This window comes from Oncorhynchus mykiss, chromosome 15, assembly GCF_057628025.1.
Source record: "Oncorhynchus mykiss isolate SJ-2025 chromosome 15, ASM5762802v1, whole genome shotgun sequence".
Lineage (NCBI taxonomy): Eukaryota > Metazoa > Chordata > Actinopteri > Salmoniformes > Salmonidae > Oncorhynchus > Oncorhynchus mykiss.
In genome coordinates this window covers 7,468,925-7,487,579 of record NC_143036.1, presented here as the reverse complement: position 1 = coordinate 7,487,579, position 18,655 = coordinate 7,468,925, and the positions used below count along the sequence as shown (strand labels likewise).

The following is an 18,655-nucleotide window of genomic DNA, read 5'->3' as shown; positions in this document are numbered from 1 at the left end:
GGATTCAGTATTAAATAGAAAGTAACACATTGTGAAGGGTGGGTAGGTAGGTAAACACTGTGGTAGGTAACATGAGGTAGGTGGATATGTAACACTACGTGGTGGGTACAGTTGAAGTTGGAAGTTTATATACACTTACGTTGGAGTCATTAACTTGTTTTTCAACCACTCCACAAACAAATTATTGTTATTTATAATTTGCCAAGTCTGTTAGGACATCTACTTTGTGCAGGACACAAGTCATTTTTTCCAACAATTGTTTACAGACAAATTATTTCACTATTACAATTCCAGAGGGCCAGAAGTTTACATACACTAAGTTGACTGTGCCTTTATTAAACAGCTGGAGTCCTATATCGACATAACCTGAAAGGCCGCTCAGCAAGCAGGAAGCCACTGCTCTAAAACTGCAATAAACAAGCCAGACTACGGTTTACAACTGCACATGGGGACAAGATTGTACTTTTTGGAGAACTCCTCTGGTCTGTTGAAACAAAAATAGAACTGTTTTGCCATAATGACCATTGTTATGTTTGGAGGAAAAAGGGGGAGGCTTGCAAGCCGAAGAACACCATCCCAACCGTGAAGCACGGGGGTGGCAGCACCATGTTGTGGGGGTGCTTTGCTGCAGGAGGTACTGGTACACTTCATAAAATAGAGGCTTCATGAGGTAGGAAAATGTGTGGGCAGAACTGAAAAAGCCTGTGTGAGCAAGGAGGCCTACAAACCTGACTCAGTTACACCAGCTCTGTCAGGAGGAATGGGACAAAGTCACCCAACTTATTGTGGAAGGCTACCCGACACGTACGACCCAAGTTAAACAATTTAAAGGCAATGCTACCAAATACTAATTGAGGGTATGTAAACTTCTGACCCACTGGGAATGTGATGAAAGAAATAAAAGCTGAAATAAATCATTCTCTCTACTATTATTCTGACATTTCACATTGTTAAAATAAAGTAGTGATCCCAACTGACCTAAGACAGGGAGTTTTTACTAGGATTAAATGTCAGGAATTGTGAAAAACTGAGTTTAAATGTATTTGGATATGGTGTATGTAAACTTCTGACTTCAACTAGGTAGGTAACACTGTGTATAGTATAGGTAGTTGTAATTGAACCCTGGGCTTGGGACACATGATGGGAGGACAGAAACACACCTCCCTGAAGAATGATTGGATATTGAGCATGACGCTCCCTGAATAATGATTGGATACTGAGCATGACTCCTCCCTGAATAATGATTAGATCTTGAGGATGACTCCTCCCTGAATAATGATTGGGTATTGGGGATGACTCCTCCCTGAATAATGATTAGATCTTGAGGATGACTCCTCCCTGAATAATGATTGGGTATTGAGGATGACTCCTCCCTGAATAATGATTAGATCTTGAGCATGACTCCTCCCTGAATAATGATTAGATCTTGAGGATGACTCCTCCCTGAATAATGATTGGGTATTGAGGATGACTCATCCCTGAAGGGTAAAGGTTAAAAATGCACCTCTTCAAACAATACCTGCGTTCTGTCCTCTGTGACATGTCACCGTTCTGAATGAACTCCATAGACATTTATCTGTTATCCTTCATAGATTTAGCTTGATGAGAGCTGTGACCTCACAGTATGTATTTGCTTCATGAGGACACTTGAGTAGCTCATAGATATGTTTCATACAGGGGCATAATGTAATGTAGCTAAGGACTTTTCCAATTCCAAATTTGAACCTTGGCTCAGAGTCATAAAAAAAAAAAAGTTACCTGAGTCGTACATTTTTTTAATTATTTTTTTGTTGCCTTGAACACGCCCTTTCTCGGTCTTACTGGGTGAAAGGTCATTGATATCCACTACAGGCTTTTGGGGCATAGAACTAAAGTACACACATGATGTGGCCTGACCATTCTTTCCCATCAAAATCATTAGATCAAGAGACATACTGGGTGAACCTTTATAGCCAGGCTATAGATTAAGTCAGGTGTTAAAGTTCAGGTGGAAAAAAAAATCAGTTTTTTTATTTATTTATGTGCTAAATGTCTTGTTTTCGTGTAATTGTATTCACATACCGTACAGTACCTGTCGACAGTTTGGACACACCTACTCATTACAGGGTTTTCCTATATTTTTTTACTATTTTCTACATTGTAGAATAATAATGAAGACATCAAAACTATGAAATAATGCATATGGAATCATATAGTAACCAAAATAGTGTTAAATAAATTGAAATATATGTTCTATTTTTTTATTCTTGAAAGTAGCCACCCTTTGCCTTGATGACAGCTTTGCACACTCTTGGCATTCTCTCAACCAGCTACACCTGGAATGCTTTTCCAACCTATGCTGATATCTTGTATGTAGCTCATTTATTTACATTCCAAATATACTATTGCAATCTTATACACCCCCATTGTCTGCTAGTTTGGTCAAATAAATTGATTGTCTAGACTGATCGGCATTGGTTTCTAGTGTGATCGCATCTATTTTTAAAGGTAACTCAAAGTTCCTGTTTGCAGAGCAGATAGACATTGCTTAGCCAATCAGCTGTTGTTCTGAGTCTTTTCTTCTCAGGAAGTTATTCTGAAACCACAATACTACTTCCTCTTTATAAACGGTTCTAAAGAGAACCATAACCATGTTGTTTTTCTGTTTCAGTGTGTGACACTTTGAATGACTGCTAAATCGGTCACTGTCTTTGTTTGGTAGGTCTGCACCTCTCCATACTGGTGGAATGCATCATCTCTATCTGCTGCTAATGCTGTGCTTGGCATTCTGGCCACGCTGCCAGCCACTGGAACAAGGTACGCTTTCCTATCTACCAGATCTACCAAATCAACTTCCTTACTTAAATTACTGCGTGGTTGTTTCCTAATATCCATTTATATTCAGACTGTAATGTAATTATACCAAAGAGTGTCTTTGGTTCCAGCACACGAGATGGTATGGAAATAGGAAATAAAATAAGAATGAGATTTTGGTCTGCTGTGTATACAGGAGGGCTTCTAAAAGAAAAACTAACAGGTCTGTGAGAGCCGGAATTCTTACTGGTTGGTAGGTGATCAAATACTTATGTCATGCAATAAAATGCAAATGAATTACTTAAAAATCATTCAATGTGATTTTCTGGATTTTTGTTTTAGATTCCGTCTCTCACAGTTGAAGTGTACCTATGATATAAAAACAATTACAGACCCCTACATGTTTTGTAAGTAGGAAAACCTGCAAAATCGGCAGTGTATCAAATACTTGTTCTCCCCACTGTATGTGTCACCTGTCCTTTAGCATCGCTGCGGTTTGTTGGGCTGGGGGACTGGGGAGGCATCCCGTTATTCCCCTACTACACCCCTCACGAGCAGGCCATCGCTGCAGAGCTCGCCCGGACGGCACAGACTCTGGGATTGGACTTTGTCCTCAGTCTGGGAGATCATTTCTACTACAAAGGAGTGGAGGACGTGAATGATCACCGCTTCAAGGTCACTTCACACTACAGTTCGCAATACAGTCGCTCTGCAGCACTGTTCACACTGCAACACATAGGCTGCGTTTACACAGGCAGCCCAGATCTGATCTGTTTGTTCAAAATACCAATTATTGGCACAAAAAAAATCTGAAATGTTCGACCTGTGTAAATGCAGCCATAGGCTTGGGTTGAAACGCCACACGACAGCAAACATTATTGTGATGAAAAACTCATCAACTGTTGTGACAACTCCTAGTAAACATATCTTACCATAGGCAGTTAGATTGTAACTTAACATCTCAACATATCTAACCTATCTGTCGTGTGTGGCATTGTGAAGAATGTGAACACGGAACACACATACAACAGACATACGGAAGGAAGGACTTTGAAAATGGCAAGAGAGCGAACGAAATATCTAATGCTCCATTCTGTGTAACAGATTGTGAAATATGCATTGCGATAAGAAGTGTTGTGTCACAGTTGTTCCCTGTTTCTAAGCAGCCAGCCAACTTTGTGAGAGAGAGAATGTGTTTTAAAAATAATTTTACAAAAAATGTGACCTTTTATTAACTAGGCAAGTCAGTTAAGAACAAATTCTTATTTACAATGATGGCCTACCCCGGCCAAACCCTAACCCAGAAGACTCTGGGCCAATTGTATGCCGCCCTATGGGACTCCCAATCACGGCCGGTTGTGATACAGCCCGGAATCGAAACCAGGGTCTGTAGTGAATCCTCTTGTTAGTTGAAGAACACAGTGACGTAATACAAACTGACAAGACGGCGTTCAGATCACCGTGTTCTTGTATAGCGAAGAGGACACTTTCTTTTCTCACTCCTAGAGCACTTGATTCTCCTTTTTTTTCCCCCCTGAAATAAAGTGAAGCGTCATGCCCTCTTGTGGTAAAATATTGTACATCAACTATTTCTTCAGAGCATTCAGATTGTATTAGTGTTGCAGCACACATAATTTTTATTCATTATAACTAACTATGACTATTGATATGTTATATATATATCCGTTATATATCATATCACTCTAGTTTTTCATCCTTCAGTCATTTTCCTGGGTTGGTAATTATCAATTTTTTTGGTCTTTTTTATTTCTCCTGCAGTGTACCTTTGAGGGTGTCTTCTCCCATTCCTCGCTGGTTGACATCCCTTGGTACTTGGTGGCAGGGAACCATGACCACATTAACAACGTCTCCGCTCAGATCGCTTACTCGAGCAGATCGAAGAGATGGTGAGCAGCTTAAGTAGAGATCTTTAAAAACGGTGTGTTAACGCCACGCATCCTGAAAACAACATTAACATGCCAATTAGCAGATGCTTTCATTCAAATAGTGTATACATTTAGAGTATGTGATCCCTGTTTGGGAATTCAACCCACAACCTTCTTGTTGTTTGCTAGCGACACTCTCTTACCAACTGAGCCACACAAAACAGGACATTCTGTGTTGTTCTCCCCTCTTGTTGCCTCAGGAGGTTCCCGGAGTTGTACTATGAGCTCCAGTTCAAGGTTCCCCAGAGTAACGTGTCAGTGACCATCCTGATGATTGACACGGTGGTGCTATGTGGGAACACCTATGAGGGGACCCAGCCCAAAAGAGAGGAAGACCTGGGGGCTTCTGCCAAGCAGTTGGACTGGATCAACTCCAGACTGGCAAACAGCAAGTAAGGTCCATATGGTCCAGTTTCCTGGAACCAGATTAAGCATAGATAGTCTAGGACTATGCTTAATCTGGGTTTGAGAAACTGGCCCTGAAAGGCAACAGGTCAAACACAGCCTCTCATTAAGTATACACTGTTCAAGCACATCGGTGAAACAGCAGACAACTTGTTCTGTGAGTAAATAATGGCTTGGATGGATTAAATGTTTTTCAAGGTGGAGGAAAATGAAAAGTATTTGATTTAATAAGTTGTCGTTTGGGCCTAGAGAAAAGAATGTGAAGATTTCGAACCATGAAGAGATCCGGCCACACCCCTCTTTTAGAGATCCCTGACTGGCCACACCCCTCTTTTAGAGATCCCTGACTGACCACACCCCTATTTTTGAGATCCCTGACTGACCACACCCCTCTTTTAGAGATCCCTGACTGACCACACCCCTCTTTTAGAGATCCCTGACTGACCACACCCCTCTTTTAGAGATCCCTGACTGACCACACCCCTCTTTTAGAGATCCCTGACTGACCACACCCCTCTTTTAGAGATCCCTGACTGACCACACCCCTCTTTTTGAGATCCCTGACTGACCACACCCCTCTTTTAGAGATCCCTGACTGACCACACCCCTCTTTTTGAGATCCCTGACTGACCACACCCCTCTTTTTGAGATCCCTGACTGACCACACCCCTCTTTTAGAGATCCCTGACTGACCACACCCCTCTTTTAGACTCCTCCACTCTCATCACTATTTGAATCAATAAATACCTTCACACTGCTACACACACATTCCTCAACTGTTACTGAATGTGGAATAGAAAACTCCTGTAACGAGAGTTGGGTTTGTTGAACCACACGCGCACGATGAGTAACCTTTCCTGACACATGAAGACTTGTGCTAGCTTCCAGAAGATAATACCTCTGCTTTAGCTCAGGGGGCTAACACGGTCTTTTATCTGTCATTCTCTCCCAGGTCAGAGTTCCTTGTGGTGGCTGGTCACTATCCTGTGTGGTCCATTGGTCATCACGGCCCTACAAAGTGTCTTTTGCGTAGACTACGGCCTCTGCTGAAGAAGTATAATGTCACAGTCTACCTGAGTGGCCATGACCACAGCATACAGGTGGCTATTATACATATTATGACCATACATATACATACAATAACAAAGTGACAGTTTGAAGTGATAAGTTTTGAAAGACAAATGTTCCCATTTTACAGTCACTTATTTGAACAACTGACGTTGACCTGACTCTCTATACTCTCACCAGTTTATCAGAGAGCATGATGGGAGTCCCTACGTGGTCAGCGGCAGCGGGAACTTTGTAGACCTATCCACCAAACACGTCAATACCTTCCCGTCGTCATGGCAACGGTTCTCCAACGCTGTCAACCTTACGTCCGGAGGATTCGCTTACTTTGTAGTCACAGAGAACAGTATGACTATCAGCTACATTCAGACTGATGGGAAATGTGTTTACCAAACAGCACTGGCAAAACGCAAGGTCTGACACACACACACACACACACACACACACACACACACACACACACACACACACACACACACACACACACACACACACACACACACACACACAGAGAGGCATCATCAGATAGTCAACAATGAACTGCTATAGGTCTAATATGCTGTCTGTTTTTAACCTCTTAAACCCTGACATTGTTGACCAAACAAGGCATTATATTGTATACTACGTTCATAAAGTGCATTTCAGTTACAGAACTGTAAGTCCAACAAACACATGCGTAGTACTGTTAGAAAGGTAGGAAACTGATAAAGGTGTCAGAAACTGTGACACCAACAGAGCCTGTGGTACAGCAGGACAAAACAACTGAAATTCATATTTGTATTAATTCATTTTTTTCAGGGAGTGTGTGAGGGGAGAGGGGGGGAGGGGGTTGGGGGGGGGGGGGTCCCCCAATTGTCCCCATGTTGGCGCATAAGAGATTTTAAAGTTTCAAATAAAATACGTCACCAATTACTGTTCTAAAAGGATAACACGTTTTTTTAATTATTAGATATTTGACCTAATGGTGGCCCTCTACACATTTGCGAATACCCATTGGAACACAGACATTTTAAAAGTGCAGCTGTTTTTACAACTCGCCAAGCTGAAATCTCTATCTATCCATTGATTTAAATGTATGTATCCCCCTGTCTGATACCCAGTTGGACCCCTAGATGGCAGTAAGAGATCACATGACGTCTCTTGGCCACTTGGAAACCAGTTGCGTCTGGTTTGGGTACCAAAATGGTTGAATGTATTTTCAAGCCTGACATCTTAAAATGAACGTAGCAATCGGTCCTTTCACGTTATATCGTTTAATTTATTGAAGTAAAACACAGACAGATGAGGAAACTTCAAATGTAAACGAGTGAGCTATCTAAATGGAGCATTCAAGGTCATTTGGAAGTAAAATGCATTGTTTTACAATGACCATCAGGATGTACCCTTTTTCCAAGCATACTACCTGTTTGCAATTTTGGAGACTTGACCTACATTGCATACTCTATGAATTTGACCACAGTGTATGATTTATGGCTTTTACTCTTACGTATTTGCCTAACTGTTTGGTATAAATATATATTAAATCTCCAGACAATACTATTTACTGATCACTCAAACCTCTAAACCAGGGGTCCGCAACTGGCGGCACGCGGGCCGAATTTGGCCTGCGGGAGTTTTCAGAGGAAAATAACAAATAAAAAATATATTTTTATTTTGTGGACACAATCGACTGTAAAAACACCAGGAAATCAGCCTCCTAATGATTTTAATTTGAAGAAGTCTGTTCCTAAATATTCCCACGCATAATGGAGACAAAACGTGATCTTATACAAATGTAGTGAAGATTTGAAATGACTTTCTGTTTGGGCTTCTTGTGGTCAATTTACAGTCTACAAATGATTTGCAATGATGTTCCCGGCCCGACCATCCGCTCAAGAAGACAATCAGCCCGCGGCTGAATGTAGTTGTTGATCCCTGCTCTACAATATAAATATATCTTAATATAACCAAATGAACAAATAGTACTTCCAGAATGACTACACATAATACATTAGGGATCGTCGGAAAAAAAATGATCTATCCTACTAATCATCATTTCCCAGATCATTTATTTTTCAGCCGTCTCCCAAAATCAAAATATATTTTCCCAAAGACGATATCAAGTTTAAAAAATATATATATATATAAAACACGTTGGTAGTGTTTCTGAAAGCTAATATTATGTGCCACTTCAACAAATAAAAAGGAGCATATTTGCACGGAAACAAAATCTACACTACAGTTATGTGTACCATATTCACTGTGCGACTTCACAGAAGAATGTTGACCTGCAGCCTCCATTTCAAAGTCCAGTTTAGCTGTACATTGTGTTCCCAATTGTGTGTCGACGATACATTTTTTTTTTTACACACTTCTTAGTGGCACTCCTTCTTTCCCACTTGTGTTGGCTTTCCTTGTGCGTTGGCAGCACACCACTGTGACTACGATAGCCACTACTATGATCGTAATGACGAGGAGGAGGAACCCAGCGATCACACCGATTCCAAACTCTGGAGAGGAAACGGGATGGTGGGCTGTTATTGGGCTGCATGATGATTCACATATACACACGCACGAGCGCACGCACACAAACACACACACACACGAGCGCACGCACACAAACACACACACACACACACGAGCGCACGCAGACACACACACACACGAGCGCACGCAGACACACACACACGAGCGCACACACACACACACGAGCGCACGCACACACACACACACACGAGCGCACACACACACACTGGAATTTTTGCAGTGTTGCACTTCACATGAGTCTAAACATGAGTCAATAATATTTATTTCACCTTTTGCATCCCATACACATCGACCCACTATGATAAATGATAAGCACCGAAAACCCAATTTTCCTCATCACTCACAGTGAGTAAATGATAAGCACAGAAAACCCTCTTCTCCTCATCACTCACAGTGAGTAAATGATAAGCACCTAAAACCCTCTTCTCCTCATCACTCACAGTGAGTAAATGATAAGCACCTAAAACCCTCTTCTCCTCATCACTCACAGTGAGTAATTCTATATTTGTAATACCAGGTCTTGGCATTAGCTAAGTGTTCAATATTCTCAGTAGAACATATGAATATCAACTCCCTTCATTATAATGTCCAACATGAATTATGGAGTTATATATTAAAACAGGGACAGATTTCCTTAATGAATGCAGTAACATGCCACTTAACCGATGCACAAGTAATAGGTAATAGGTACAGGGACAGCACAGGAGGTTGGTGGAACCTTAATTGGGGAGGACGGGCTCGTCCAATGACAGGAGCGGTTTAAGTGGAATGGTATCATTCCATTTGCTCCGTTCCAGACATTATTAGGAGCCGTCCTCCCCTCGCCAGCCACCTGTGAGTGACAGCATCCGTTATATCATTAGCATGTGATCCCTGTGGGACTTGAACCGATAACCTTGGCATTGCTAGTATCCTTACCTTCAAAGAATGACTTATTGGCACCCGGTGAACACTGTGTTTGACTGAGCTCTCCCAGCTGTTTGTCTGTGCTGCGGGAGGGGATGTAGGCCTGGACGTTGAAGCAGTAGCTCACCCCAGGATCTATATCCCTCCTGTCTAGCTCTATCTCACTGCTGGCAGACATCTTGGTTTTCTAGAGGGACAATTACATAACGAAGGGCTTGTATTATGTCTTCTTCTGTAGTTCAATTTCCATTACTTCAATACTGTTGTATAACGTCATTAAAATAGTATATATTAATGACACACATGGGAGAGATTTCCCATGCAATATAATCAGAAGTTTCACGTTGGCCAAACTCTTATTTAGTTATATTCCTTGACTTGCTCCTCCTACACCATTGAGAAATGTCCTCTATCTCACTGGGTTCAGCCCCAGGCCCTAGAGTACTCTGAGGAACTGTAAATATTACTCTAGTGTAGGCCCTAGAGTACTCTAGCCCCAGGCCCTAGAGTACTCTAGCCCCAGGCCCTAGAGTACTCTGAGGAACTGTAAATATTACTCTAGTGTAGGCCCTAGAGTACTCTAGCCCCAGGCCCTAGAGTACTCTAGCCCCAGGCCCTAGAGTACTCTGAGGAACTGTAAATATTACTCTAGTGTAGGCCCTAGAGTACTCTAGCCCCAGGCCCTAGAGTACTCTAGCCCCAGGCCCTAGAGTACTCTGAGGAACTGTAAATATTACTCTAGTGTAGGCCCTAGAGTACTCTAGCCCCAGGCCCTAGAGTACTCTGAGGAACTGTAAATATTACTCTAGTGTAGGCCCTAGAGTACTCTAGCCCCAGGCCCTAGAGTACTCTAGCCCCAGGCCCTAGAGTACTCTGAGGAACTGTAAATATTACTCTAGTGTAGGTCTGTCCTCCCTTTTGAGCTTACCTTGCCCGTGCTCGTTGCTTTCCCAAAGGTGACTTTGTACTGCAGCTCATCAGCGAAGACATCCCGCATGGTCTTTAGTTTGTTCTGCTCGTTGAACAGGGCTACGGGAGGGTCTTCCACATACAGGGTGATCTTCCTCTTATCTTTGCTCACCTCAATCTTGAACTCAGGTCTGCCTATAAGAGCTGGAAGGGAAATACCACGAGACGTCAACATGCTTCCTTGTCACACCTGGCGCCCACTTGGTGACACTGGCATGCTGTTGAACTATCCCAGTGATTTATAGAAGAACCCTCTTTTCCCAGTGATTTATAGAAGAACCCTCTTTTCCCAGTGATTTATAGAAGAACCCTCTTTTCCCAGTGATTTATAGAAGAACCCTCTTTTCCCAGTGATTTATAGAAGAACCCTCTTTTTTTTTTTTAAGAATATGGCATGTGGAAAATATGTCACCCGTATGACAGTAGTCAGGTGGTTGTTACAGCGGGAGTACCTACTGTCTTGGTAAGGGGTGAACCCTTCCGAACTGGTGTGGGGGAACTCTGTGAGGTCAGAGTTCACTCTGTGGAGGGGTTCTGAGAAGACGTCAGCTGAGTATGTGGCCTTCAGGTCAGTCAGAACGTTGGACAGGTCACACTCAGTCTCCATGGTCCGAATACAGTGTTGGTTCCACTCTCTTATCTGACCAACACTTAAATAGATGTAATGGTAGGGTTATCGTTATCTTCAAAACACGTTTGTTTTGTTGCATTAGGTCATTCATTGGGTCTGAATTAACATCTGAAATCAAATCAGGTTGTATTTGTCACATGCTTCGTAGACAACAGGTGTAAACTAACAGTTAAATGCTTGGTTGAACACTAAGAAAAGTACAAAATTGCAATTTTTGGAACTTGAGTTATAATCTTGAACTCATTGCACCACGTCACACACAATGTACTTCAATTAAACAGAGACGAGTATTCCTTCTCCCTCCTACTGCCCTCCAACGCATCGACCTGACTCTTCAAGGTCAGAGACTGAGTCTCCAACACATCGACCTGACTCTTCAAGGTCAGAGACTGAGTCTCCAACACATCGACCTGACTCTTCAAGGTCAGAGACTGAGTCTCCAACACATCGACCTGACTCTTCAAGATCAGAGACTAGGTCTCCAACACATCGACCTGACTCTTCAAGATCAGAGACTAGGTCTCCAACACATCGACCTGACCCTTCAGAGACTGAGTCTCTAACACATCGACCTGACCCTTCAGAGACTAGGTCTCCAACACATCGACCTGACCCTTCAGAGACTGAGTCTCTAACACATTGACCTGACCCTTCAGAGACTGAGTCTCCAACACATCGACCTGACTCTTCAGAGACTGAGTCTCCAACACATCGACCTGACCCTTCAAGGTCAGAGACGACTGAGTCTCCAACACATCGACCTGACCCTTCAGAGACTGAGTCTTTAACACATCGACCTGACCCTTCAGAGACTGAGTCTCCAACACATCGACCTGACTCTTCAGAGACTGAGTCTCCAACACATCGACCTGACCCTTCAAGGTCAGAGACGACTGAGTCTCCAACACATCGACCTGACCCTTCAGAGACTGAGTCTCCAACACATCGACCTGACCCTTCAGAGACTGAGTCTCCAACACATCGACCTGACCGTTCAGAGACTGAGTCTCCAACACATCGACCTGACCGTTCAGAGACTGAGTCTCCAACACATCGACCTGACCCTTCAGAGACTGAGTCTCCAACACATCGACCTGACTCTTCAGGGACTAAGTCTCCAACACATCGACCTGACCCTTCAGAGACTGAGTCTCCAACACATCGACCTGACCCACTGAGTCTGGGAAGAATAGATTAGTGCAGGCCTCCCATGGTCATGGGATTATAGGCACCATCTTTTTTATGTTTCATGGAGACATTTCATTTCTTGAATAGTAGTAGGAAGTAATAAAAGCATTTGGGTCATGATATGTAGAAAACTGGAGCTTTTTCAATGTTTAGTTAATAATAATTGAAGTGGCAGTTAAATACACTATTTTTTGGAATTGTTCGGTCTTCATGTAAGTTCACAACACTGTAATATCAGCATGTAAATGATTTACTTACACAGAATATTCAACAGTGTATGAATAGTTGAATGGTTTAGGATCCCACATAAGCAGTGTTTTGAAGTTGATAGACAACCAGGAAACGTTCTGTGCCTTGGGATAGTTACCTACATGAAGAACAAGATCAATTACCTACATGAAGAACAAGATCAGTTACCTACATGAAGAACATGATCAGTTACCTACATGAAGAACAAGATCAGTTACCTATATGAAGAACAAGATCAGTTACCTGAATGAAGAACAAGATCAGTTACCTACATGAAGAACAAGATCAGTTACCTACATGAAGGACAAGATCAGTTACCTACATGAAGGACAAGATCAGTTACCTACATTAAGGACAAGATCAGTTACCTACATGAAGGACAAGATCAGTTGCCTACATGAAGGACAAGATCAGTTACCTACATGAAGGACAAGATCAGTTACCTACATGAAGAACAAGATCAGTTACCTACATGAAGGACAAGATCAGTTACCTACATGAAGAACAAGATCAGTTACCTACATGAAGAACAAGATCAGTTACCTACATGAAAAACAAGATCAGTTATCTACATGAAGAACAAGATCAGTTACCTACATGAAGAACAAGATCAGTTACCTACATGAAGAACAAGATCAGTTACCTACATGAAGAACAAGATCAGTTACCTACATGAAGAACAAGATCAGTTACCTACATGAAGAACAAGATCAGTTACCCACATGAAGAACAAGATCAGTTACCTACATGAAGAACAAGATCAGTTACCTACATGAAGAACAAGATCAGTTACCCACATGAAGAACAAGATCAGTTACCTACATGAAGAACAAGATCAGTTACCTACATGAAGAACAAGATCAGTTATCTACATGAAGGACAAGATCAGTTACCTACATGAAGAACAAGATCAGTTACCTACATGAAAAACAAGATCAGTTACCTACATGAAGGACAAGATCAGTTACCCACATGAAGAACAAGATCAGTTACCTACATGAAGAACAAGATCAGTTACCTACATGAAGAACAAGATCAGTTACCTACATGAAGAACAAGATCAGTTATCTACATGAAGAACAAGATCAGTTACCTACATGAAGAACAAGATCAGTTACCTACATGAAGAACAAGATCAGTTACCTACATGAAGAACAAGATCAGTTACCTACATGATTAACAAGATCAGTTACCTACATGAAGAACAAGATCAGTTACCTACATGAAGAACAAGATCAGTTACCTACATGAAGAACAAGATCAGTTATCTACATGAAGAACAAGATCAGTTACCTACATGAAGAACAAGATCAGTTACCTACATGAAGAACAAGATCAGTTACCTACATGAAGAACAAGATCAGTTATCTACATGAAGGACAAGATCAGTTACCTACATGAAGAACAAGATCAGTTACCTACATGAAAAACAAGATCAGTTACCTACATGAAGGACAAGATCAGTTACCCACATGAAGAACAAGATCAGTTACCTACATGAAGAACAAGATCAGTTACCTACATGAAGAACAATATCAGTTACCTACATGAAGAACAAGATCAGTTACCTACATGAAGAATAAGATCAGTTACCTACATGAAGAACAAGATCAGTTACCTACATGAAGAACAAGATCAGTTACCTACATGAAGAACAAGATCAGTTACCTACATGAAGGACAAGATCAGTTACCTACATGAAGGACAAGATCAGTTACCTACATGAAGAACAAGATCAGTTACCTACATGAAGAACAAGATCATTTACCTACATGAAGAACAAGATCAGTTACCCACATGAAGAACAAGATCAGTTACCTACATGAAGAACAAGATCAGTTACCTACATGAAGAACAAGATCAGTTATCTACATGAAGAACAAGATCAGTTACCTACATGAAGAACAAGATCAGTTACCTACATGAAAAACAAGATCAGTTACCTACATGAAGGACAAGATCAGTTACCCACATCAAGAACAAGATCAGTTACCTACATGAAGAACAAGATCAGTTACCTACATGAAGAACAATATCAGTTACCTACATGAAGAATAAGATCAGTTACCTACATGAAGAACAAGATCAGTTACCTACATGAAGAACAAGATCAGTTACCTACATGAAGGACAAGATCAGTTACCTACATGAAGGACAAGATCAGTTACCTACATGTAATGTTAGACAATGACAATGAGTGAAAGTGAAATAGTTAGGACAGTGTGCCTTTGCAGAAGAGCATCACATGGGACATTCCCTGTACTAAGCCTGATCCAAGAAGTTGCCAACAAAAAGTGAGGACATTGTGGCTTTTAAATGCAGTATGTGATTTATCCATATAGACTTGTGTGTTGTTTAGCAACAAAACCAACAAGTGTGCAAAACAGACGGGATTGGTTTAGGTTGTTGGACAACATGTAAACCATATTTAGTCTCCTATGTTTATTGAAAACATAAATGAATTTTCACAATGAGCACTTATTGTCTCTCAAATACATTGTTACAGTTGTTGGTTAGCCAGCGAGCGAATTTTTTTGACATATTAGCATAGACATGACATCAGTCAATACTTCTCAAAACAAGACATGGTATCAAGAACAACAACAAGATTAAACGATCTGAATTTAGACACATGATTCTCCACAAGACAGCGTCTTGTCATTGACCCGTTTACATGCACACCAATATCCCGTTATTATTCAGGATACGTATGTATTCAGTTTCGCATGTCATGTGTGTTGTGTGATGACTCAGTCCGATTGTCAAACAAATTACTTCAAAAAGTAGGCTACCTGAGCATTTCAATCCTTCATAATAATTCCATAATCATCTTTATTTTTTTGCTGATACTCTGTACTGGACATTGTAGCCTAACGTTACTTGACCATAATTTAGACACGTTTCTACTTATAATTTCCTACATTTGTCAGGCCCTATTATAATTTCCGACATTTGTTAGGCCCTATTATAATTTCCTACATTTGTTAGGCGCTATTATAATTTCCGACATTTGTTAGGCCCTATTATAATTTCCTACATTTGTTAGGCCCTATTATAATTTCCTACATTTGTTAGGCCCTATTATAATTTCCTACATTTGTTAGGCCCTATTATAATTTCCTACATTTGTTAGGCCCTATTATAATTTCCTACATTTGTTAGGCCCTATTATAATTTCCTACATTTGTTAGGCCCTATTATAATTTCCTACATTTGTTAGGCCCTATTATAATTTCCTACATTTGTTAGGCCCTATTATAATTTCCTACATTTGTTAGGCCCTATTATAATTTCCTACATTTGTTAGGCCAGTGTGTCAACTATAGTTTGATACATGCAGCTTCTCTTCTGTCGTAACTTGTTGCCCCCGAGAAGACTAAATAAGGTAGTTCTCACCAGAATAATGTATTACATTGATAGAATGAATGCATTAGTAATCTATTTAACAACGCTAAAGTTGTCTGTTTCATTTAGGGACCGGGGAGAAAAATATGCAAGAACTCCAAAACAGTGGAAAAATTTGTCCTGTGCAACATGGTCCAAAATGTCATCGGTTTGACCGGTTTTATGGAAATTTAAAAGCTGAGAAAACGATGAAACACGTTTCTGATTAGACTTCAGTTCATCTTGAGTTGCATATTTGATGTGGTCGAAATACTGTCTTCTTGCATAACAGTGTTAAAGATAACGCGTTACTCTCACATTCGTATTTCCTCAAGAGATGCTGAAAGAAAGAAATCATAAGTTGCTCTGGAAAAGAGCGTTTGCTAAATTACTAAAATGTAAACAAACAAAAAATATTTATCCGTTGCTGTTCCCGAGACAAAATTAAACTGGATTGTACCATTTTACTAGGAGTTAATATTATATTATAGGCCTACAGTCATTGTCCATATTTCAGTTACTATTCCATGTAACCTATATGAATTTAAATTAGGAATTGTCTTTATTTATGGTACAGGGATACTCGTGAGCGTGATATTAAAAGTGAATGTAAACAGTTTACCCCGAATAAAATCTTAAACGGGATATTAGCTATTAAGTGGGTTATGAGCTACTATCCCGGATACTGTGCGCATGTAAACATGCTCATTGTTCCTAACTATCTGAACATCCAGAATCACAACGACACGTGGACTTCTGCCCCATTGAAGCGTGTGCATCGTTTTCGTGATATTGTCAGCTAAACCCGTCTGGACTATTTGTCTAGTGTACAGCTTTTAGGATTGTAGAGGCTAGTTTTATATTTTAATTGCACGTGGAGTTTTTGACTCACCTGAAACACAGTTCGTAAAAAATAGTACAGTACACAATCTCATACAAAACGTTTTCCTTTCCACTTTCAACATGTTATATTCCAACAGGTCCGTGTGAAAACCGCAATCCAGTGGAGGTAGAAGTGAAACGTGACTCGGGTCTCTGGGCGCCACTGAAACGAGTCGGCACCGATGCACCTCTGATTGAAATCCGCTCCCTTGTCTTGGCCAGCTACTGTCAGTCGGTGTTTAAACGCGCTGTCTAAAAAAGAAAAAGACGCGTTGTGGTTTATTGCCGGGTGGGATGGGCTTCTGATACTAGTGTATGCAACTTGCTTAACTTGTTTTGTGATGACAAAAGCATCGTAGCCTACTGTACAACGAACAGCTTCCTGTCAGTAGCCTCGTAAAATGTCATTCATTGCAAATACGTTTTATGGACATGTGCAAATACATTACATTAGCGCACAAGCATATGACATCATGCGAGAAAAAAACTAACATTTTAGTGGCCCCCCAGTTGACTGCGGTGAGTACATGCTATGTTTAAAGTTAGTTTCCTGCAATTCTATAAAAAAAATTCCCCCATGGGGTGTAGAGAAAATGTAATTTTAACACTAGAACCGCGAAATAAGACATTTTGGCTGCTCATGAATTAATTAATCTGCCATTTGTTTTATCATGCCCCCCCCCCCCCCCCCCCGACTTCCGTCCTTGACTATTCTTAAATAAGTCTATACAACCCACTGTCCGTGTTAGAATCTTAATATCACATACAGAACTGGATTTTATAACCATTTTTTTAATGGTTTCCCCCATCGCCTCTTCTTCTCCCGACAGTTGAAAGTGCAGTGACCCTAGCGGATAATCTCCCAGATAATTGGCTCATACCGAAACTAATTTCACACATATAACAACAGATGAGATAAATTAGGTAACGTATGATGGGGAGAAAGGAGGTGAATGGGTGAGTTGATGAGTGAGGGGAAGTGAAGGATGCATAATTATGTAATCATTGTGAATGAAGAACAGGGCCGGCCATTCTATTGTATTGATCGTTTCTAGTTCCACTGAACAAAAATATAAACGCAACATGTAACAATTTCAAAGATATTACTGAGTTACAGTTCAGATAATGAAATCAGTCAATTTAAATAAATGATTTAAGGCCTAATCAATGGATTTCACATGACTGGGAATACAGATATGCATCTGTTGGTCACAGATACAGGGCCAGTTCAATACCATACTATATACAGGGTCAGTTAATACCACACTATATACAGGGTCAGTTAATACCACACTATATACAGGGTCAGTTAATACCATACTATATACAGGGTCAGTTAATACCATACTATATACAGGGTCAGTTAATACCATACTATATACAGGGTCAGTTAATACCATACTATATACAGGGTCAGTTAATACCACACTATATACAGGGTCAGTTAATACCATACTATATACAGGGTCAGTTAATACCATACTATATACAGGGTCAGTTAATACCATACTATATACAGGGTCAGTTAATACCACACTATATACAGGGTCAGTTAATACCACACTATATACAGGGTCAGTTAATACCACACTATATACAGGGTCAGTTAATACCATAATATATACAGGGTCAGTTAATACCATACTATATACAGGGTCAGTTAAATACCATACTATATACAGGGTCAGTTAAATACCATACTATATGC

At 40.7% G+C, this 18,655-nt stretch overlaps 2 protein-coding genes across 2 annotated transcripts; one reads left to right on the top strand and one right to left on the bottom strand.

Moving 5' to 3' along the window:
• The first annotated feature begins 2,507 nt into the window (after positions 1–2,507).
• LOC110489538 (tartrate-resistant acid phosphatase type 5) lies at positions 2,508–7,135 on the top strand. Its single transcript, XM_021562258.3, has 6 exons — positions 2,508–2,796; positions 3,278–3,468; positions 4,573–4,700; positions 4,940–5,131; positions 6,097–6,244; positions 6,393–7,135. The coding sequence occupies exons 1-6, from the start codon at positions 2,727–2,729 to the stop codon at positions 6,630–6,632; spliced, it is 969 nt and encodes a 322-aa protein (XP_021417933.3). The 5' UTR covers positions 2,508–2,726; the 3' UTR covers positions 6,633–7,135.
• A 314-nt stretch (positions 7,136–7,449) lies between these two features.
• Positions 7,450–17,202, bottom strand: LOC110489539 (tissue factor). The gene is made up of 6 exons (XM_036945691.2): positions 16,958–17,202; positions 12,691–12,799; positions 11,070–11,263; positions 10,573–10,757; positions 9,657–9,831; positions 7,450–8,701 (listed from the first exon to the last, which is right to left on the bottom strand). The coding sequence occupies exons 1-6, from the start codon at positions 17,028–17,030 to the stop codon at positions 8,556–8,558; spliced, it is 882 nt and encodes a 293-aa protein (XP_036801586.2). The 5' UTR covers positions 17,031–17,202; the 3' UTR covers positions 7,450–8,555.
• Positions 17,203–18,655: the final 1,453 nt, after the last annotated feature.

Bases quoted from the DNA above. Each gene is read 5' to 3' on its own strand.
- LOC110489538 (XM_021562258.3), top strand. From the start codon at position 2,727: ATGCATCATCTCTATCTGCTGCTAATGCTGTGCTTGGCATTCTGGCCA. The intron at 3,469-4,572 runs GTCACTTCACAC...TTTCTCCTGCAG, and splicing joins TGAATGATCACCGCTTCAAG to TGTACCTTTGAGGGTGTCTT. The intron at 4,701-4,939 runs GTGAGCAGCTTA...TTGTTGCCTCAG, and splicing joins TCGAGCAGATCGAAGAGATG to GAGGTTCCCGGAGTTGTACT.
- LOC110489539 (XM_036945691.2), bottom strand. From the start codon at position 17,030: ATGTTGAAAGTGGAAAGGAAAACGTTTTGTATGAGATTGTGTACTGTA. The intron at 12,800-16,957 runs GTGAGTCAAAAA...TTCTTCATGTAG, and splicing joins TTTTACGAACTGTGTTTCAG to GTAACTATCCCAAGGCACAG. The intron at 11,264-12,690 runs GTAAGTAAATCA...CATCTATTTAAG, and splicing joins TACACTGTTGAATATTCTGT to TGTTGGTCAGATAAGAGAGT.